Source organism: Ceratotherium simum, chromosome 16, assembly GCF_057802395.1.
Source record: "Ceratotherium simum simum isolate JZ-2026a chromosome 16, ASM5780239v1, whole genome shotgun sequence".
Classification (NCBI taxonomy): domain Eukaryota; kingdom Metazoa; phylum Chordata; class Mammalia; order Perissodactyla; family Rhinocerotidae; genus Ceratotherium; species Ceratotherium simum.
Genome location: NC_141915.1, coordinates 56,464,531 through 56,486,182, shown reverse-complemented (window position 1 = coordinate 56,486,182; position 21,652 = coordinate 56,464,531). Strand labels below are relative to the sequence as shown.

At 54.9% G+C, this 21,652-nt stretch overlaps 2 protein-coding genes across 5 annotated transcripts; both read left to right on the top strand.

Moving 5' to 3' along the window:
- Positions 1–1,573: 1,573 nt before the first annotated feature.
- On the top strand, positions 1,574–6,907 carry TRIM65 (tripartite motif containing 65). Of its 4 annotated transcripts, none has more exons than XM_087441627.1 (6): positions 1,574–2,203; positions 3,512–3,607; positions 3,853–4,086; positions 4,172–4,346; positions 4,482–4,547; positions 4,764–5,098. In XM_087441627.1, exons 1-6 carry the CDS (start codon positions 1,766–1,768, stop codon positions 4,862–4,864), a joined length of 1,110 nt encoding a protein of 369 aa, XP_087297753.1. In that variant the 5' UTR covers positions 1,574–1,765; the 3' UTR covers positions 4,865–5,098. The 4 variants fall into 4 exon arrangements, with proteins under 4 accessions (XP_087297753.1, XP_087297751.1, XP_087297752.1 ...); XM_004432933.3 differs by lacking the exon at positions 4,764–5,098 and adding an exon at positions 5,106–6,907 and having other exon boundaries at positions 1,635–2,203; XM_087441625.1 differs by lacking the exons at positions 4,482–4,547; positions 4,764–5,098 and adding an exon at positions 5,106–6,907 and having other exon boundaries at positions 1,617–2,203.
- A 5,289-nt stretch (positions 6,908–12,196) lies between these two features.
- On the top strand, positions 12,197–16,771 carry TRIM47 (tripartite motif containing 47). The gene is made up of 6 exons (XM_004432774.3): positions 12,197–12,917; positions 13,999–14,094; positions 14,380–14,610; positions 14,791–14,989; positions 15,449–15,520; positions 15,787–16,771. The coding sequence occupies exons 1-6, from the start codon at positions 12,255–12,257 to the stop codon at positions 16,425–16,427; spliced, it is 1,902 nt and encodes a 633-aa protein (XP_004432831.1). The 5' UTR covers positions 12,197–12,254; the 3' UTR covers positions 16,428–16,771.
- Positions 16,772–21,652: the final 4,881 nt, after the last annotated feature.

Below are 21,652 nucleotides of genomic sequence, written 5' to 3'. Positions count from 1 at the left end.
TGAAAAGTGAGGTTCCAGAACAGCTTAGACCTGCAAACAAGGAACTCTCCCCATTAGAGGGCTGACACTGAGAGGGGATTCCAGGTGCAGTTGAAGATTGCATTGGGTTTCCATTAAAGGAATGTATGAAAAAACCACTATCTGTTAACTGGTCTCTGTCTGTTAACTGGTCTCTCTTGGTGACCAGAAATTTCCACCTCACTGTTTCCTTTATTTTTTTATTTATTTTTTTGTGAGGAAGATTAGCCCTGAGCTAACATCCATGCCAATCCTCCTCTTTTTGCTGAGGAAAACTGGCCCTGGGCTAACATCCGTGCCCATCTTCCTCCACTTTATATGGGATGTTGCCACAGCGTGGCCTGACAAGCGGTGCCTCGGTGCGCGCCCTGGGTCCCAACCCGGCCGCCAGCAGTGGAGCGCACACACTTAACTGCTATGCCACGGGCTGGCCCTTCACTGTTTATTTTACTTTATTTTATTATTACTTTTTGTGTGTGTGAGGAAGATCAGCCCTGAGCTAACATCCATGCTAATCCTCCTCTTTTTGCTGAGGAAGACCACCTCTGAGCTAACATCTATTGCCAATCCTCCTCCTCTTTTTTTTACCCCCCCCAAAGCCCCAGTACATAGTTGTATGTCATAGTGGCACATCTTTCTAGTTGCTGTATGTGGGATGCGGCCTCAGCGTGGCCAGAGAAGCGGTGTGTCAGTGCGCGTCTGGGATCCGAATGTGGGCCGCCAGTAGCGGAACGCGCCCACTTAACCGCTGAGCTGTGGGCCGGCCCTCACTGTTTATTTTTTTATTATTATTATTTCTTGTGTGTGTGAGGAAGATCAGCCCTGATCTAACATCCATGCTAATCCTCCTCTTTTTGCTAAGGAAGACCACCTCTGAGCTAACATCTATTGCCAATCCTCCTCGTTTTTTTTCCCCAAAGCCCCAGTAGATAGTTGTATGTCATAGCTGCACATCCTTCTAGTTGCTGTATGTGGGACGCGGCCTCAGCATGGCTGGAGAAGCAGTGCGTTGGTATGCGGCCGGGGTCTGAACCCCGGGCCGCCAGTAGCGGAGCGCACGCACTTAACCGCTAAGCCACGGCGCTGGCCCCCTCACTGTTTATTTTAAAAGAATGAAAATTAGGTGTAGCCTAAAGAAGGGAGACACCCCAATCTGGCAAATGCCTGAAACTCAGCTCCAGAAAAAGTGTAGCAGAGCACCTCGGGTCAGGAGAGCATTTACTGAGCACTAGCTGTGTGCCCTGGGCTTTTACTGCCGGGTATTCTCACAGGCACTGTCTCATTTGACCGCCAAAACCCCTGGGAAGTACATGCTGCTGCTTTTATTATATATTCAGATGAGGGGCCCAGAAGGTGGTGGCCAGGGGACGGGATCAGGTTCCCGAGGCTCTTGCCTCTAGAAGCTGGGGCCGGATCCCCTGCACATGAAGAGTGTAGGGAAGCGGGATGGAGTTCTCAGGGTGGGTCTGGACAGCAGGAGAGAGCTGGACCCCAACTCCCAGGCTGGGGTGGCTCAGAGCCTCGGGGTGGGGAGGCGGGGCACGTAGAGAAGCCAGGCCTAGGCAGGGGCGGAGCCGGAAGGCGCTGGGAGTGGCAGCTGCTCCGGGGGTCATGGAAGGAGGGGTGTCACGTTAGTCTCCATAGGCGGGTCCTCGCACCTCCCCGCCACACCCACCCTGGCCGCCCGGTGGGGCTCGCGGCTGCCCTTCCCCAGCGCGGCCCGGCCCGCCCGCCGCCCGCCGCCGCCATGGCCGCTCAGCTGCTGGAGGACAAGCTGACCTGCGCCATCTGCCTGGGGCTCTACCAGGACCCAGTGACGCTGCCCTGCGGCCACAACTTCTGCGGGGCCTGCATCCGGGACTGGTGGGGCCGCCGCGACAAAGCATGCCCAGAGTGCCGGGAGCCCTTCCCCGACTGCGCCCAGCTGCGCCGCAACGTGGCGCTCAGCAGCGTGCTCGAGGTGGTGCGCCCCGGGCCCGCCCCCGACCCCAGCCCCGCCTCGGACTCTGGACCCGGCCCCGGACCCCGACCAGCCCCGGACCCTGGTGCGCGCTGCCCCCGGCACGGGCGGCCGCTCGAGCTCTTCTGCCGCACCGAGGGCCGCTGCGTGTGCAGTGCGTGCACCGTGCGGGAGTGTCGCCTCCACGAGCGAGTGCTGCTGGACGCCGAGCGCCGGGAGCGCGAGGTGACACACCGGGGTATCCCGCCCTGCTCTGTCTGTGCGCCCGGGCAGGGGCGGGCAGCTTAAGCAGGAGGTGGCTTTGGGATGTTTATATTCCAGATAAAAGGAGGTGGTGGTCAGAAAACACGCTTGGAATAGAGATTCCAGAGCTGGTGACAGGCCCAGAGTGAGGTCACAGGAGTGAGTGGCTGAGATGGAGTGAAGGAAAGGGCTCTGCAGGTGAGGTGGTCAAGGAGCCGAGAGCCAGAGTGTTGGAGGGTAAAACCCCTGTGACTGCTCAAGTCACAGAGAGTGAGAAGGAGATGTTCCCGCTTCCAGCACCCAGGCCTATGCACCAAGCATGAAAGTCTGCAGTGGAGGCCAGTAAGGACAGCAACAAGGGGGAGGGAGCACAGGCGGTACAACCGGACGGCACGTGGGCTGGAGGAGCTGGAATTTTGCTAAAGGGATTTGAGGGGACAGATGCACGTCCTTGGGGAGAAGTCAGCCCTCTCACTTCCTCTACTCAGCACATCTTGCAACTTGAAGGCAGTGGGGCCTGGACAAAGTCACAGCATTGGGCTTAGAAACAGCGGATGACTTTGGCCAAATTATCAACTTGTCTGACCCGTTTTCTCATCTGTGAAGTGGGGACATAAGGGACCTTACCTCAAAGTGTTGCTGGGAGGAGCATCAAGACAGGTGCAGGGAACCAAGTCCTAGCGGGTGGGCAAGCAGCAGTGGTTTGTCCTGCTCCTGTGATCCTCAAGGGGACCGGAGGGGTCACAGCCAAATAGGGCTGCCCTCTTCCCCTCAAGCCCAAAGCTGGGGCTGAGGACTGGCCATGCATTTGGAAGAACCCACCTTATACACACACTGCACTGCCCACTTGTCAAATTGCTTTGGTGTTCCGGGCCGTCTCACCTTCCCCACAAGGCCGCCGAAGCCAGAGGTATTGCTCCCATTTATTGGCTGGGGGTAGTGGGGGATTTGGGCTTATAGCCCAGAGAGGGTGGCTGTTCTGCCCCAGGTTGCTCAGCATGCAAGAGAGACTGGAAGTCAGGTCTTCAGCTCAAGGCTCCTGCTCCGCCCTTGCACCGCCCTGCTCCAGGTGGGGAAGGGGCTTGGTCTAGGCCTCCCTGGGACTCCAACTCAATCCTCCTGGGGCTCATACCAAGGCTGGTGCTCTGTGTGCTCACCCGCTGGTCAGCCTCTCTAGGGGTAGCATGAGGAGGGGGATGCCCAGCTGCAGGTGTTTGTTGATTGACTGAGGGGGACTTCACAGCCAATCCCGGCCCCTTCTTGTCATTTCTCCCCTGGTGGGCACCACAGGCCCAGTTAAGAGCCATGCTGGAGGTCACCCAGCAGCAGGCCACCCAGGCTGAGAGCCAGCTACAGGAGCTGCAGCAGCGAAGCAGCCAGATCGAGGTACAAGGCCTGTCTGTTCCATTCCACTATGTCCTTGTGCTCTGTCCTTCAGGCAGCCACCAGCTGGTCCCTGGGACACTGGGCAGTAGGTCCAAGCTACCTTGAATATGCCTCCTGGCAGCAGGGAGTGAGGGGCTGAGCAGGGGGATGAGGTTCCAGGGACCCTGCCTCCCCACATCCCCACCCCTCAGCCCAGTGGGCAACCCTGGCCCTGGCCACCCTAGGCTTCTTCTGTGCCCACCCAGAGATCGGCCTGCACACTAGCCTCTGTGGTCTCTGGCAAGTTCAGCTGCCTGCTGCAAGCCCTGGAGATGCGGCGGGCTGTAGCACTGAGGGACATCAAGGTGGCCAAGACACAGGCGCTGGCACAGGCCCTGGACGGGGAGCAGCAACTGCAGGGCCACCTGGAGGCCCTGGCTCGCTATGACTGCAGGATCCGGGACCTCCTGGAGCAGTTGGATGACAGGACCTTCTTCCAGGTACCAGGCCTCAGGGCGGCAGGTTGGGGGCCCAGTGTGCTGCTCCCTTGTGCCCACGCTTACTGCGGCTGTCTCTGGGGCTCAGGAATCACAGCTCCTGGTGCCCCTGGGGCCTCTTGGGCCACTGACTCCTCCACAGTGGGATGAAGATCAGCAGCTGGGGGGCCTGAAGGAGTTGCTGAGCCAGCTGAGTGGCCTCCTCCTGGACGACGGGGGCCACTTCAGGGCACCAGTTGAGGCTGCTGACTTGGGCCACGTGGGTAAGGCTGACCCCAGATGTCTCCCTACCCCTCTGGGCCCAGCTCTCTCTCCTGTGGTGGGTGGAAGTGGAGTCAGGCCTGGCTTCCCATGAGCTCCCCTCGCCATCCCCCCCATAACACTGCTTTGTCCTCCAGAGGCCCCAGGCCCCCTGGCAGCAGTCCCGAGCCCGGTTTGTCCACTGAGGAGGAAACTCTGGCAGAGTAAGGAGGCCCAGCCCATGTGTGTGTGCACTGGTGTGTGCATGTACGTGTGAGTGCATTGTGCATGCGTGTGCACTGTATGTGCGCTGTGTGTGTGCATGTTTGTGTGCACGTGTGAGTACGTGGGGGGTCACAAGCTGTGGGACTGTCCCGTCCAGGATGTCTGTTCCATGCCCTTCCCTGAGTCTGGCCTCACCCCCTGCATACCTGTTGCAGGATGCACACCTCTTACACATAGTGCCAGTCGAGTGTTTAAGGAGATCCTGAGCACCCAAACCTGGGATCAGTCACGATTCTTCCACTTACTACAAAGTTAGGTGACCTTTCTGAACCTGTTTTCTCATCTGAGGCTAATGGAAGGTTCCACCTCAGAGGTTGCAGCAAGGATTGGTTGCTGTGATGAAGTCCAGCGCTCGCTCAGCTTGCAGTCTGCCTAGCAGATGTTTAGCGTTCGCTCGTCAGTGGAGCTTCCGCTGCTGTCTCTTGTCTCTGGGGACAGGATGGTGGATGTGCACAGGCACCCTGCCTGCTCACCTTTGATCCATTTCTCCCCGACAGATTATCGCAATCTGACCTTCGATCCCCACAGCGCCAACTGCTACCTCTACCTGTCTCAGCAGGACCAGCAGGTGAAGCACCGTCGCAAGGCCCGGGGCCCGGCTGGGCCAGGCAGCTTCGAGCTCTGGCAGGTGCAGTGTGCCCAGAGCTTCCAGGCTGGACGGCACTACTGGGAGGTGCGCACATCTAACCACTCAGTGACACTGGGCATCGCCTACCCAGAACTGATGCGGCGCAAGCTGGGGCGCCACACAGACAACATTGGCCGTGGGCCCAGCTCCTGGGGGCTTTGCATTCAGGAGGATGGCGCCCAGGCCTGGCATAACGGGGAGGCCCAGCGCCTCCCAGGAGTGTCGGGAAAGCTCCTGGGAATGGATTTGGACCTGGCCTCTGGCTGCCTCACCTTCTACAGCCTGGAGCCCGAAGCCCAGCCCCTGCACACCTTCCATGCCGTCTTCACCCGACCCCTCTACCCAGTCTTCTGGCTCTTGGAGGGTAGGACCCTAACCTTGTGTCATCGGCCTGAAGCCAAGCTCCCTCCAGGGCTCTAGGAAGAGGCCTCGGGGCTCAGCTGAAGAAGGCACAGGATGGAGCTCTGGGCCCGAAACAGGTGCCACTGTGCCTGTGTGCCCAAGAGCTGCCCCAGCCCCTGGCCTGGGGACCTGAGGCCACAGCTATAATGGGACTAGTTGTTGGCTGGAAGACCGACTCAGGACCAGGCTGAGCCACTTGGAGAGAGAGGTGAGGGAGAGCCCCCATGCTGTAGTTTGCTTTTCCAGCCTCTTTGAAGGTGACGAGGACTAGGAACCCTTCCTAGTAAAATGGGTGGCCCCTGCCCCAAGCAGAGCCCATTTCTAGGCACTGCTGGCCCTCGGAAGCTAGTGTAGCACCCATAGACTCCTGGTCCTGCAGAAGAGCATGTGCAGACAGACAAAATAATACACGTATGAAGCCCGGTGTACCTCCCGGGGAGACAGTGTAGACCAAAGGAGCATCAGCGTGTGGGGAGGCGAAGCACAGACAATTCCTAGAGAAAATCTAGAGAAAAGCGATTTTTACCTCCTCCCTCTTTCTCTCTCTCTCCTTTCTTTTCTTAACATTTTGGTCTGGTTTAATCTCTTTTATTTTGTACATCCTTGTGATTGCATTCTATAAACAATTGTGTTTTCTGCATTTTTTAATTTAACGTAAGCATATTTCACATTATTAAAATTTTTCCCTGAATGATTACAATATAAACAGTCATTTTGATGACTGTCAGAATTTATTTACCCATTATTGGACATTCAAATTGTTTTATTTTGGGCTATAAAAATATTGCCGAGATGGATATTTTTGAGCAGAAAGTTTGGCCATATTTATGGCTATGTACATAGACTAAATTACGTCAAGTGGAATTACTCAAGAGAAAAACAATGAGCGCTTGAAGATTTTATTTTTATACAAAAGACCCAAATGAGGCAACCTTGAGTCAGGCCGAGTTCGCGCGGGGATCCTCGGCTGTCACCCCTACCCGGGGGTTGGGGATTCAGTGCAGTGGTGGGTGGAGGTGCCAGCACAGCGCTCGCTCTTCTTGTTTTGGTTTTTGCTGTTAAGAACATGCTTCCCTGAAGATCCCTGGACGTGTGTTTTGCCTGCGTTTCTGGAAGTGGGGTTGTTGGGTCATAGGGTAGCTGTAATTTTGTTACTTGAAATGTTCTACTTGATCTGGGTGGTGGTTATGAGGGTGTTCACAACTTTTTACCCTGCATGTATGCTTTATATACTCTAAATATTTCACAATAAAACTTTTTTAAAGGATAGTACATGCAGAAACACATACTCCAAAACACACAAAGTATTTTTATATTTGTAAAAAATATATCTCTCTCCCACATTGTAACCTGGCCCCGGCTGCAGCCGCGGTTGCAAACTGCATCCTATGACCTTACTCCTCAGCTGTGTGGCTCTTTGTCCAAGGGCAGGGCCAGGCCTCTGACTGGTGCAGCCTAGGCCAAGAGCTTCCAGTAAGATTTCCAAGGTGCAGGGCCAGCCCAGTGGCATAGTGGTTGGGTTCACGCGCTCCACTTCAGCAGCCTCGGGTTCACAGGTTCGGATCCCAGGCTCAGACCTACACACCACTCATCAAGCCATTCTGTGGCAGCATCCCATATACAAAATAGAGGAAGATGGGCACAGATGTTAGCTCAGGGACAATCTTCCTCAAGCAAAAAGAGGAGGACTGGCAACAGATGTGAGCTGAGGGCCAATCTTCCTCACCAAAATAAAAAAAAAAAGTATTCCCAAGGTGAGGAGTTCCCCAAACGTGGGAAGGGGTTTCTAACACTGGGCAGCCCGACAGAGTGACAGGAGGCGGTCGGGACCTTGCTGAACAGCTGGGTTAACAGCAGGAGCTGAAAGGACCAGCAGGGCAAGAAGCAGGATTGGGCTGGCCAGGTGGCCTCGTTGCTGGCTACGCCGGCATACGGATTCTTACCATCCCCACTTACCCCAGCCGCAGCCCCACGCCCATGTCCAACTGGCTGAGCCCACAATCTCAAAGGGCAGAGAAAGGAAGAATGGCCTCCTCTCTGCTTCCGTGGTGGGAAATGTTTTGGGTCATTTATTCTGTGAATTTACCTTTTTATCAGGTTGTTAGTCCTTTCCATATTGTTCTGTGGGAGTGGTCTGTGTTGTGACTGTTAACCTTTATTTACGTATGACGAGAGGCTGCTGCCATCTTTTACAGAGTGTGCTATGGAGCAGTGCTTCTCAAGTGGGTGCAGGGGCAAGCATTTGCAAATCTCTCAGAAGCTACTTCAAATTAAATTCACTCAGTCTACCTGATTCTCACAGAACACTCCATCTCCTCTCCAGAAAAAATGCATTGATACAGAGGGGAAAAGAAGGATAGACTTTGGGGTGTAACATTTGGAAAGGGAACACGTGATTAGCCTATGGGTGTTTCCAGCATTTCTGCCCCGCTCCACACAGTTTCTGGGCTTCTGTGAGGCAGCGTCAGGAGGATGGGCACACAGACAGAACAAGGGCAGGGGAGGGTGGGAGTGATTCTAAAAGACGGGCCTTTGGTGCCTTTGGGGCCAGTGGAGTTGGAGGGAGTTGGTCACCAGAGAGGTGAGGAGTAGAGAGAATAGAGGCTGCTGTTCTCCAGGCAGGAAGGGAGCAGCATGGTGACGCTAGGGAATGGGGAGTCGAGTAGTATGAGACTGGAAGCTAGAAGATAATGGAGCCGTGCCTGTGAGACTCTGAGGGGAGAGGATTTCCATTCTAGAATTCCATGCCCAGCTGAACTGTCAATCAAGGAAGAAGCCTGAACAAAGGCACTTGCAGACACTTCCGCATCCATTCTCAGAAAGCTCCCAGAGCACGCACTTTTCAGAAATAAAGAAGTAAAGCAATGAAGAGAAAGGAAGACCTGGGATCCCAGCAACAGGGAGTTCAACAGAGAAGTGAAGAATCTACATCTCCAGAAACACGAAACATGGGCACAAACATCCACACAGGTGTTCAAGGCTTGTAAGCACGTGCTTTAGCGATGTGGAGGTAAACGCTACGGAAAACAGTTAAAAGAGTTGAAACCGGTTGTCCCTGGGAGCAAGAATTTGGAGTGGGTGGGACACAGGGCTGCCAGTTTTTGTTATTATACACCTCATTAAATTGTTTACTTTTTAAATACTCTAAAGACATTATTTTGAAATAAATACAAATCAGATTTTTAAAGATACACCAAAAGCGTAAAGAAAAAGTGCTACCTTGGGACATGGCTTGGACTCCATTTCAATTTCTTTTTTGTTTTTTTTTTTATTTTATTTATTTATTTTTCCCCCAAAGCCCCAGTAGATAGCTGTGTGTCATAGTTGCACATCCTTCTAGTTGCTGTACGTGGGACGCGGCCTCAGCATGGCCGGAGAAGTGGTGCGTTGGTGCGCGCCCGGGATCCAAACCCCGGCCACCAGTAGTGGAGCGCGCGCACTTAACCGCTAAGCCACAGGGCCGGCCCACCATTTCAATTTCTTTCAGAGATGCAAGCAAAGCTGGAGTGGCTTGCTAATTACTCTTGTTTGCTGGGCTGCTTGTGCCTGTTTGTTTTTGCTTTTGTTTGACTTTTTTTTTTTTTTTTTTAAGCAATACTGCAGCCAGACAGGGTCATATATGAGGTTTAGGATTATTTTCAGATTGCACCTTCTGGGTTGAAATTCTGCCTCCTCCGCAGGACTAGTTATGTGACCTCCAGCAAGATATGTAACCTGTCAGAATTCCACTTCTCATCCCACGCCACAGTCCTTGCAAGGGCAGAGTGAGATGCAGGCAGGAACATGCCCCTACAGACCTCAGAAGTGCCAGTTACCCTTGCCCCTTAAGAGCCAATTTATTTCAAAAAGAATTAATATATTGAGCAACTTTAAAACTACGATAATGGAAATAAAATATAAAAATGCCTCCACCCTGACAAATAACATCTCCGCGCTTTCCTGGGGGAGCAGCTCTTCCCCAACAGGCTGTGGGGTGGGGAGCAGGGGGCCAGCTGGAACTCGTCTCTGAGCAGCCCCCAACCCGAGTGGCACCCTCCTCCCTTCCAGAACCAGGCGGGGCTGTGGTCTCAGCAAGCCCAGGCAGCCTGGCTGCCAAGCCTCGGAGCAGGATCAGTGCAGATGCCTGAGCCTCCAAACTGTTCCTGGGTCTTGGCAAACAAGGGACGGTCATGATCAAGTGCTCCTTGTGGAAACCAACGTATGGAACTCATTACCAGTCTTCCTGCCAAACTGGCCACACCCGGGCCGGTTCCCTCTGCTACTCCTCTGCCCGGAAGATCTTTTCCCACCCTAGTTTCTGCACGCCTGAGTCCTAGCAGGACTAGTGAAAGCCCAGCTCAAATGCCACTTCCACCACTTGGGCCTCCATGATTCACTGCTCCTTCCCTTGAATCCCCCAGGAGTGGATCGCACCTCTCTTTTAACATTTAATAGGTCTTAGTTTTCTTCCCTCCTTCCAGGAAAGACGTCAGGGGGCTCTGCATAGCATCTTTCTAAATTAGACATTCTTAACTTGGGGTCTTGGGGGGAAATTCTCTTTATTTTCACTATTCTCTAACTGAAATTTAGTGTTTCTTGCTATTATGAATGGAGAAAACACACCACAGTGGTATTAGCAATACCTGTGACTTGTCACCACTAGAAATTAGATATTTTCCTAGCACATTACAGTGGTGACAGAGAACCTGAAACGTTGTTTATGTTCATCACTATTTCAAAAATACAGTAATTATTAGATCTCCATCAGATCTTGTTATTTGTGTTAAAGAAACATATATAACTTTATCACAAATTTGTTTTCTTAATATTTTGTACCTGTATTTCAATGTAATTGGTTTCCATGGAATCCCATGTATTTTGTTTTGTACACTTAAAAGCCTTACTTTGAAAAGGGATCTGTAGGCTGCACCAGGCTTGGGGAGGGGCCCTGGCACTTGAGAAAGGTTAAGCCCCACTTCTAGGTGGATGGCCCCTCCTCACCCCTTTATTCTGCCGGCTTTGGCCCTCACCAGCAGGAGGTCTGCAGGCCTGGGGGTGGGAAGGATTGCCTCAATTATTCTATATTTTTAAATGAACTTTTAATTTTAGAATACTTACAAATTTACAGAAAAGTTGCAAAGATAATTCAGAGTTCCCATGTACCTCACCCCCAATTTCCCCTTTCATTAACATCTTACTTGTCTATGGCACATTTGTCACAAAGAGCCAATACTGATACATTCTTATCCACTATATTCCATAATGTATTCAAATTCCTTACTTTTTCCCTAATGTCCTTTTTCTCATTCAGGAGCCCATCCAGGGTACACATTACATTTAGTTTTCGTGTCTCCTTAGGCTTCTCTGGGCTGTGACAGTTTCTCAGACTTGCCCTGTTTTTGATGACCTCGACAGGTCAGAGGTTTTCTAGACTGTTCCTCAAGTGGGATTTGTCTGATGTTTTAATCATGATTAGACTGCAGTTATGGGTTTTGAGGGAGGAGGACCACATCATATCAAGGGTGCTTACTATCAACATGACTTATCCCTGTTGATGTTGACCCTGATCACCTGGTTGAGGTAGTGTTTGTCAGGTTTCTCCACTGTACAGTTACTCTTTTTCTCCCTTTGGAAGAAAGTTACTATGCACAGCCCACCCTGAAGGAGTGGGAAGTTACGCTCCACCATGGAGTATCTACAAAAATTATTTGGAATTTTTCTGAATGGGAAATTTGCCTCTTCTCTCTCACTTATTTATTTATCCAGTCATTTATTTATATCAGCAGGGACTCAGGGATGTTTATTTTATACTTTGGGTTATAATCCAAGGCTGCTTTAGTTATTTTGTTGCTGTTTGTTTTAAACTTAACATTATCGAGGTATATCTTACATAGAATACAATGCACCATTTTAAGTGCATAATTAGATGAGTCTTAACAAGTGCCTTCACCTGGGGAGCCCCCACCCCTCACGCCACCCACACCGCAGGTGCTCAGGAGTGTCCATGGACCCAAACTCAATTCCTCAGACAAGGACTTGAAGGATTACATCAACTTCCCATTTCAGGGTTAGAGAAGCCCAAGTTCCCCGCCGGGGGTAAACAGAGTCGCTAAGGGGCAAAAACATGAGCACATCAGCAGTTATTTTTCTCTGCAGTCAGCAGCCCAGGAACTTTGCTAACAGTGCCACAGAGGGTCTGGAGCGCGAAGCTACTGGGTGACAGTGGGGTGGCCTGGCCATGGCGTGGGGGAGGATAGAGGGATAATGGAGGGGTGAATCCCTTCCCAGCTTCCTTCCAGTGTGTCCCCAGCATTCTCTGCCCTCCGCCCTCTCGCTCACAGCCCTTTCGGCAACGCTCTCCCCTCAGACCTCACGGGCCGCCGGGCCCAGGAGGGGCGATCGCCCAGGAGCCCCTCGGAGTCCGGCGGGGCCCAGAGGCCGCCCTGCGCTGTCTGGGCTGGGGCCGGGTGTTTGGGGACCGGCGGGCGGGCCTGTGGCGCTGGGGGGCGGTCCGAGCCCGGGACAGAAGTGGGCCGAACCCTTGGCCTCCGTCCCAGGGGGTGGCGCCACGGCGCGAACGGTCCGGGTCCCTCCCAGGCGGCAGCAGAACAGGCGGTGGCCCGGAGGCCACGGAGCTATGGACGGCAGCGGGCCCTTCAGCTGCCCCATCTGCCTGGAGCCGCTCCGGGAGCCGGTGACGCTGCCCTGCGGCCACAACTTCTGCCTCGCCTGCCTGGGCGCGCTCTGGCCGCACCGCGGCCCGGGTGGCGCCGGCGGGCCCGGAGGCGCGGCCCGCTGCCCGCTGTGCCAGGAGCCCTTCCCCGACGGCCTGCAGCTCCGCAAGAACCACACGCTGTCCGAGCTGCTGCAGCTCCGCCAGGGCTCGGGCCCAGGCTCGGGCCGTGCCCCGGCCCCCGAGCCCGCGGCGCCCAGTGCGCCGCCCAGCACCCCGGAGCCGTCGGCTCCCTGCGCGCCCGAGCCGTGGCCGGCGGGCGAAGAGCCGGTGCGCTGCGACGCGTGCCCCGAGGGCGCCGCCCTGCCCGCCGCGCTCTCCTGCCTCTCCTGCCTCGCCTCCTTCTGCCCTGCGCACCTGGGCCCACACGAGCGCAGCCCTGCGCTGCGCGGACACCGCCTGGTGCCGCCGCTGCGCCGGCTGGAGGAGAGCCTGTGCCCGCGCCACCTGCGGCCGCTGGAGCGCTACTGCCGCGCGGAGCGCGTGTGCCTGTGCGAGGCCTGCGCCGCCCAGGAGCACCGGGGCCACGAGCTGGTGCCGCTGGAGCAGGAGCGCGCGCTCCAGGAGGTGGGGTGCGGGCACCGCGGGCGGGCCAGGGCGGGTGACGGGCCGCGCGAGCCGGCCGAGGGCCGTGGACTGCCCCTCTCACCCTCATCCTTCCAGGGTTGGGTCTTAATTTCCTCCTGTAACGTGAGGATCTTTGCTGTCCCTTCCAGCCGTGACAGTGTCATCCGCTCGCTGTGGGACATTCCGCTCGAGATGGGAATGGGGGCTGAAGGGACCCAGTGAGAACGCGTAAAGGCCGTGAAGGCAGGAGCCTGAAGCCGGGGCGGGGCCGATGGGGGGACTAAGGCAGGAGGGGGCCGGGTTAGGCCGGCGGGGTCCCAGGCGGCTGATTCTGGCAGCGCGGCTGATGCGCCCGGCCAGGGTCGGGCTCAGCTCAGATTTGCCCTGGGCTGGGGCTGCGGGTTTGGATGGGTGTGGCAGGCGACAGGAGTGCCGCAGAGGGTAGGCCGAGCACACAGACCGCTCTGTCCAGCTCTTCCGGGGGCCGGTGGTGGGAGCATGTGCGCGCAGTCCGTCCAGCTACCTCCGCCCCCAGTTTCCTTTGGCCTCCAGCCCGGTCTTGGCGCCTCTGGCCTTGGGATTTTCCGTCTCTCCTGGCTGGAGCAGTGATTCATAAAACCCAAGGGATTTGCCTGGAATTCCCTTTTCTCAGGCCTGGATTGGGGACACAGACTCTTTGGGGACAGGGATCCCCAGGACAGCTGAATGCCCTCTTGTGCAGCACTCCTCACTCTCTCTCATTCTCTGCCTCTTCCCCTGAAGGAAGTTCTCAAACAAATGTGAGCAACATTGAGGACCATGGATGGCCTTGTACTTACCTACTGGTCAGAGAAGGGAGGCAGACAAAACCCCGCCTCCCAACCCCCAACCAGCCTGTGCTCTCCCTAGGCATTTGGAAATGGCACCAGCCTGGGCTTGAGACACCTCTGGCATATTATGGGACATCATGGCCACTCCCAGTCCCACCTATGCACAGATACCACGCTGGGGTCACTTCTCTCCTCCCTCTGGTAAAGCCTGGGACCCCAGTGCAAGGCTGTGTCCTCTCCAGACCCCATACTCAGGAAGGTGTCATCCACAGGCGGAGCAGCCCAAAGTCCTGAGCGCTGTGGAGGACCGCATGGATGAGCTGGGCGCCGGCATTGCACAGTCCCGGCGCACGGTGGCCCTCATCAAGGTCAGACCCCACGCTACCCTGGTCCCTGTCCACTCCTGCAGCAGGCTCCTGACAGTGTGAGCTTTCATCGTGGCACTGTCCACTCCAAAGAAGCCTGTGCTCAGGGCATTGTCCGGCCCTGCTGAGCACAAGCATCTCCTCTGGCCTGGCATAGATCCAGGGCAGCTTGGGCTGGTCCCTCTGTCTCTCCAAGAGGGCAGGGTGGGAAGGTGAGGTCTGGGAAGGATAGGGCCAACACAGCGCAGTTCTTTGCCTTCATTGCTGCCCCACTGTTGTCCTATGCAGAGTGCAGCCGTGGCAGAGCGGGACAGGGTGAGCCGGCTGTTTGCCGAGGCTGCAGCCACCTTGCAAGGGTTCCAAACAGAGGTGCTGGGCTTCATCGAGGAGGGGGAGGCCCTCATGCTGGGCCGCTCCCAGGGCGACCTGCGGCGGCAGGAAGAACAGCGCAGCAGGCTAAGCCGGGCCCGCCACAACCTCAGTCAGGTCCCTGAAGCCGACTCGGTCAGCTTCCTGCAGGTGAGGGCAGCTTTTCGGGCCAGAGAGGGCACAGAAGGCGGGGTAGGCAGGAGGTGGAGGGAAGAGAAGGCAGTGGGTGCCTGGCCTTCAGGGCTGTGCCAGCCTCCCAGCAGAGCTGTCTCACCCCAGCCTGGAGGAGCTGTGGCCAGCAGGGCCTTAATGGGTATTTATCTGGCACAGGAGCTCCTGGCACTCAGGCTGGCCCTGGAGGAGGGGTGCGGCCCTGGGCCCGGTCCTCCAAAGGAGCTCAGCTTCACCAAGTCATCCCAAGCTGTGCGGGCGGTGAGAGACGTGCTGACTGTGGCCTGCACCAGCCAGTGGGAGCAGCTGCGGGGGCTGGGCAGTGACGAGGATGGGCTGCAGAAGCTGGGCACGGAAGGTGGGTGCCCCCCGAAGTGACTCACTCTTCCCCAGTCTCCCCGCACAGGCCCCCAGGCCTGGTGCCCATTCAGGAGTGGAGAATAGAAACTGTGCCTGGTGCAGGGTAGGACACAAATCCTGCCAGGGACCAGAGCCACCACCCTGTAATGACCAGTCAGCCCCTTTGGCCACAGCCTAGGGGGCAGAGGGGCTTCTCCTAGCCCACTCTCTAGCTCCAGAGGGGCTGAGGCCCAGGGGCCAAGTGGAGCAGGGGGCAGAACCCAAGGCCCAGGTGTGCATGTGAACACAGGGTGCCATATTTGGGCGTGTGCCTGTCCCCACGTGGCTTGGAATGCTGAGAAGAAGGAGGGGGAGAAGGAATTGGGGTCACAGGTTTAGAGGGGGGGCACCTTGCACAGCAGCCCAGCCATGGGCAGCTGGGGAGACCCCCTGCCCACTGTCTCCTCTTCTGCTGCAGATGCCGAGTCGCAGGACCCTGACAGCACAAACCACCTGGAGAGTGAGGCTCCCCGGGATTACTTCCTCAAGTGTAAGTAAATACCTCGGGCCTCCCCTCTGTTCACTGGGCCCTCCCAAGGCTTCTGGGCTGGGCCCTGGCACACCAGGGCTTGGATTCCCCTCCCTCGTTGGTGGGGTGAACTAGGTCTGCTCATGGGGTGCTCTCCAGTGGGGCTGAGTCGTGTTGGTTGCAGAGGAGGGGCGAGGCTCTGTTTGCGGAGGTGGGCACCTAGGGAGGGGCTGTCCCATCTGAGCCTGGCCCTGAGCCCTTTGTCTCTCTCCCGTTTGTGGGAGCAGTTGCCTACATTGTGGACCTGGACAGCGACACAGCAGACAAGTTCCTGCAGCTGTTTGGGACCAAAGGTGTAAAGAGGGTCTTGTGTCCTATCAACTACCCTGAGTCGCCCACCCGCTTCACCCACTGTGAGCAGGTGCTGGGCGAGGGCGCCCTGGACCGGGGTACCTACTACTGGGAAGTGGAGATCATCGAGGGTTGGGTCAGCGTGGGGGTCATGGCCGAAGACTTCTCCCCACAAGAGCCCTATGACCGGGGCCGGCTCGGCCGCAATGCCCACTCCTGCTGCCTGCAGTGGAATGGACGCAGCTTCTCCATCTGGTTCCATGGGCTGGAGGCGCCCCTGCCCCACCCCTTCTCGCCCACGGTCGGGATCTGCCTGGAATACGCTGACCGAGCCCTGGCCTTCTATGCCGTACGGGATGGCAAGATGAGCCTTCTTCGGAGGCTGAAGGCTTCCCGGGCCCGCCGGAGTGGCACCCCGGCATCCCCCATTGACCCCTTCCAGAGCCGCCTGGACAGCCACTTTGCAGGGCTCTTCACACGCAGGCTGAAGCCTGCCTTCTTCCTGGAAAGTGTGGACGCTCATCTGCAGATTGGGCCCCTCAAGAAGTCCTGCATCTCCGTGCTGAAGAGGAGGTGATGCAGGAGGGCATGGGGCCCCTGCAGCTGTCTCAGCTCCTGGGAAGATTGCTTCTCTACACCCCTGTCTTGCCCCGGGGAAGGCACCAGCCCTGGAGTCTCACACATCCCCCAGCCTTCTCGTTTCTAGAAGCCTCCACCTTCCATACACTTGGCCTTCCACCTCTCAGGGAGGAGGCGCCCCAGACCCCTTCAAGTGCCCCTCCGACCCTGTCCCCCTGGAGGCCTTGTTTGAGGGAGAGAGAGCCACAGCTGGGAGGGAGCCAGGCTGCCCCAATCCCTCCTTTTCCAGGTTCCTGGGACAGTACGTGGCACGTAATCGGTGCTCAATAAACATTTGTCGAACGAATGGCTCCCTTTGCTCTCCTTCTCTCCACCCTCCAGTAATTCCCGGTACTTCTCATCTTTCAAGAGTTGGTCTTGAAAGGCAGGAGAAGGGAACAGAGCCCCTGGTCCCAGGATTCCTGTTGGGAGGGAGAGCCCTGGCCCAGGAGGAGGGGGCTGAAATGGGGTGCCTGCCATTTGAGGCACCCCTACTCCCTGGTTCTGGGCAGGGGCAGCTAGAGGTGGCTTCTCCTGCAGGGGTCCAGCCCCCCAGTCATTCTGGCTGCCCAAGTGTTTGCTTTGGATGGCCTGTTTCCCATCAGCTATTTTCATCCTTGATGCCACAGCTTGGTTCTGAACCTGCCTTATGGTGCTTGTGCCCAGGATTAAATGCAAACATCACACTCCCAAGAGCAGGACACGACTCCTGGGCGTGGTCAGGAAAATTTGAGACCTAGAGCTTCTTTCACATACATATACCTCAGCCCATGAGGGATGTGGCTGAGACGAGGCAGGGTGTGGCTGGAGCCTAGAACATCTACAATAAAGGGACCTATGTCCTCCTCTGGAATCTGCCTCACGTCTCCACACACAGCTGTGCAGCTTGAGACCCTGGCCCTGCACACCAACAGAGCCTCTGCTCCTGTCCCAGGAAGGCCCAGCGCCCCCTGCTGCACCAGGACCCCATCCTGGCCTGGGATGCCTGAGTTCGGCTCTCAAGGGGAAGCCTTGCTTCCTGAGGCTACAGAGTGAGTGTGTTTCCAGGCCAGCTCCCTCCTCCTGGGTTCTCTGAGGCCCAGGTGCACCCCAGAGAGGGCCCCGTTCAGAGGGCAGGGCAGACAGAAGCCTCTCAGCATTGGCCCAAAGTCAGGCGGGACAATGGGTGAGTTATGCAGGCAGACAGCAAGGCCATACAAGTCCTGCCCCGGCTGCCTCACCAGCTAAAAATAGCCCCTCCCACATAGCCCTGCTTTGGCCCTAGCAGCCAGGATGTTGTTTTTCCGGGCAGGGCCTCCTTGCTCCTGGTGTTTTGTGTTCTCAACACGGTTCCCTTGGCAGCTGGGCCCCCAGCTCATTTGGGCAGGCGGGTGGGCAGGCACTAGGGTGGATGGGGGAGGCTGCTTCCCGTTGCTGTCACAAGATTGCTGACTAGTGGTGGGTAGAGTCCCCTCACCTGCTGCCAGCCTCCCACCTTCCACAGAGCCCCTCCTAGCACCTCCCCACCCCCACTGCCCTGTCTCATTTCCTTCTCCTCCAGCTTGGCACGCCCCACCCCTCTGGATCCTCTTGAAGAGAACCCTCGGGCCTCTGACCCTGCAGGATCATGGCATGTCACGGAATGTGAGTTAGACAGACGAGGCCCCTGCACAAGACTGGTGCTTCCTGGCTGGAATTCGGGCCTGACTACTCAAGTCTACAGCCACAGCAGTCCCTGCCACTTGCAGAGTGATTTCCAACTTCCAAAGACTCATAGACCCTTGTGCATCTTAATCCCAAATACCATCATTAAGAGCTTTACAGCTCAGAGCAGGAGATTGGTTCGCCCAGGGCTGCACAGCTAGGAAAGGGACAAGACCCCAGGTTTCAATGTTTCCCCAGTCCGGAGTGTAATCTACCACCCTACACTTCCTCTGTGACTTTAAGACAGTGCTAGAGCTGGCAAGATTGTGTGTGTGTGTGAGTCCGTGTGTTTCTGTGTGTAGCTCTGTGCCTATGTGTGTGTTTGTTTGCCTATGTGTATCTATGTTATGTGTCTCTGTGGATGTGTCTGTCTATGTGCCTATGTGTGTGTATTAGTATGTATGTCTGCGTGTCTGCCCGGGTGCCTGGGTGTATGTCGGTGTGTTTGTGTGTGTGGATCCAGCTCAGTGACTTTTCAAACAATACTCTGAGAAGACCTAGAGTTCTGAGGAGGTGCACTGAGGCAGGGCAGGCTGGCAGAGTGGGAGGGGGAAATCTGATGGGCCAGCCCCCCACTGCCCCTGCCAACAGATTTTACCTGAGATTGCTTGAAAAAAGAGAAATGGTTTAACAGAAAAGATGTTACAACACCACTGATCTAGTCCAAACCTTCTAACACTACCATTTCCGGATGAAGAAACTGAGGCACAGAGACATGCAGGAGCTGCCCAAGGCTACCCAGCCCAGGACACTTGCTCCAGTTCCACAGCTTAAGTATGTCCTGTGCTTAGAAATGTCTAAATACACACACACACACACACATTCACACACACACACACACACACCCTTCTTCCCAGCGCTGTCGCCTGTATAAAAGCTGCCCTTGGCCAGGTCCCAGTTTCCATAGCCACCAGAGCCCTTGGCAGAGCTGCCCCAGGATCTGTGGTCTCCAAAGCTCCCACCAGCACCCCCGCCAACCAGTCACAGACAACAGCGGAGAGTGTGAAGGGTCTTCTGAGGCTGTGTTGCTATTAGCTGAATCTGGCTCCTTTGGCCCAGGCTGGGAGCCAATATCCACTTGAGCTTAGTTTCTGTGGGAAAATGAGCTCTGGAGTTCCAAACAGCAGACTGAGCGACAGACTTGAGCATCTATCCCCCCGTGGCAGCTGTGGACTGCTGATCCTGCATCCCGAACTGCTCCCACCGCCTCCCCACACTCCAGGAGGAAAGCAGACCCATCCTCTTCCCTCTCCTCTCGTCATCGTCCTCCTCCTCGTACCCTCCCAACGAACACTCACAGAAGTGCCTTCCTTCACCTCCCCTCCTCCCAGGCACAGGGTGAGGCTGGACTGAGACCGTGGCTAAATAAGAGGGACTGGCCAGGAAGATGGGGCTGAACTAGGAGGGGTGGAGGTTTGCAGACGGCTCTGCTGGGCTGGGGCTGGGTTTTTCCCCAGGGAGAAAAATAGCATTTAGCCACAGGGTCTGTGTCCCATTCAGCCCCACACCCAACACATGCATTCCCATTTGATGCCAACATTCAAAATCTGGAACACAAGGTCACTCCCTTTCTGTGCAGACACATCTTGCAGAAGCTGCATAAGAACTGCAGGAGGCCCTGGGTGGTGATCATGGGCTTTGTCCAGAGTGCAAGCTTCACCCTCCTTCCCCAGTGCCCTCAGAGAAGGGGCCGGGAAGGAGCTCACACCCGACGCAGGCTCAGAGGTACATGGAACCGAGTCCTGAGGCAGGCAGGAAACATGCTTTGATGTCCTGTGTGCTTTATCTCTAAATGAAATTCAAATTTTGAATTTACTCCATAATATCTCTGATTTTGCTTGAATATAAGAAGTTGCTTTTCTGCCCCAGCAATGGAGAATGGTTTTGTGTGTGAGTTCTGGAATCAGAAAGTCTTGGCTAAAAATTCCACTTCAGCCATTTCCTACCTGTATGCCTTTGGGCAAGGAAGTTAGCCCCTCCATGACTCAGTTTCCCCACTTGTAAAATAGGGATAAGAGTAGAACCACATAGCATTATTTTGAGGATTAAATGAGATAATTTAGGCAGAGTGCTTGGCACATATCCTGGCACAGAGTGAGCCTTCAATAAGTGTTATTATTTTATTATTCTCCTGAATAATTGAGTAAAATTGATACTCTTGGAAGATTTGTCAGTCCTTGGGGGATCCCTGGATCTGTTCTTCAGGAGCTAAGACTAGCCCAGACCTAAGTTTGCCAGGACACTACATTTTGCCCCATCTGCTAAGACTGGAAACTTTCACTCACTCATTCAATGATATTTATTCTGTGTGGGCACCGTGCTCAGTGCTGGGGATATGGCAGTAAGTGACCCAAAGAGAGATGCCCCTGCCCTCACAGGAACCACACAAGCGGCTGCAGGATAACTGCAGCTGTGATAGCACTATAAAAAAAAAGGGCAGCAACTCCACCTCTACGGATATATCCAAAAGAACTGAAAGCAGGGGCTCGAACAGATACCTGCACACTCACGTTCATAGCAGCGTTATTCACAATAGCCAAAGGGTGGAAACAACCCAAGTGTTGTGGACAAATTAATGGATAAACAAAATGTGGTATTTACATACAATGGAATACCATTCAGCCTTAAAAAGGAAGGAAATTCTGACACATGCTTACAACATGGATGAACCTTGGAGACATTATACTAAGTGAAATAAACCAAATGCAAAAGGACAAATCTTGTATGATTCTACTTATATAAGGTTCCTAGAATAGGCAAATTAATAGAGACAGAAAGTAGAAAAGAGGTTACCCGAGACTGGAACGGGGGGGAATGGCGAGTTAGTGTTTAATGGGGACAGAGTTTCTGTTTGGGATGATGACAAAGTTCTGGATATGGATGGTGGTGATGGCTGCACAACAACATGAATGGACTTAATGCCATCAAATTGTACACTGAAAACGGTAAAAATGGTAAATTTTATGTTATGTATATTTTACCACTAAGGAGGTCCAGAACATGCCTCCCCAAAATATGCTGGTTTGGCGTATTGACACTTTCATGCTAAAAAGACTGGAAAAACAACAGATGCAAGAAGGGCATTCTGACCTCCCCTTTTCTTCCTGACAAGAGGAGATAAAATTCCATGTGAAAGATGCACCCTCCATACCAGGAGGAAAAGAACATTCTTATCACCAGAGATGGGATGTTGAGGCTGAGAGACGTCTGTACAAACCAGCCTTGTTAAAGTAACTCTCATGTTCCTTTAGCTTGCTCATATATTTTAGTTGCTTTTCCACAATTACTACTCTTTGTTCGACCTAGTATATAAGCACTTAGGCCTAAGTTTTTGGGTCTTCATTTTCCTGTGAAGGCTCCCATGTACAAGTCAAAATAAAATTTGTATGCTTTTCTCTTATTAATCTGTCTTATGTCAACTTAACTCTCAGGCCCAGCCAGAGACCCTAAGAGGATAGAGGAAAAGTCTTGCCTCCCTTACACTACAACAAAACAAAACAA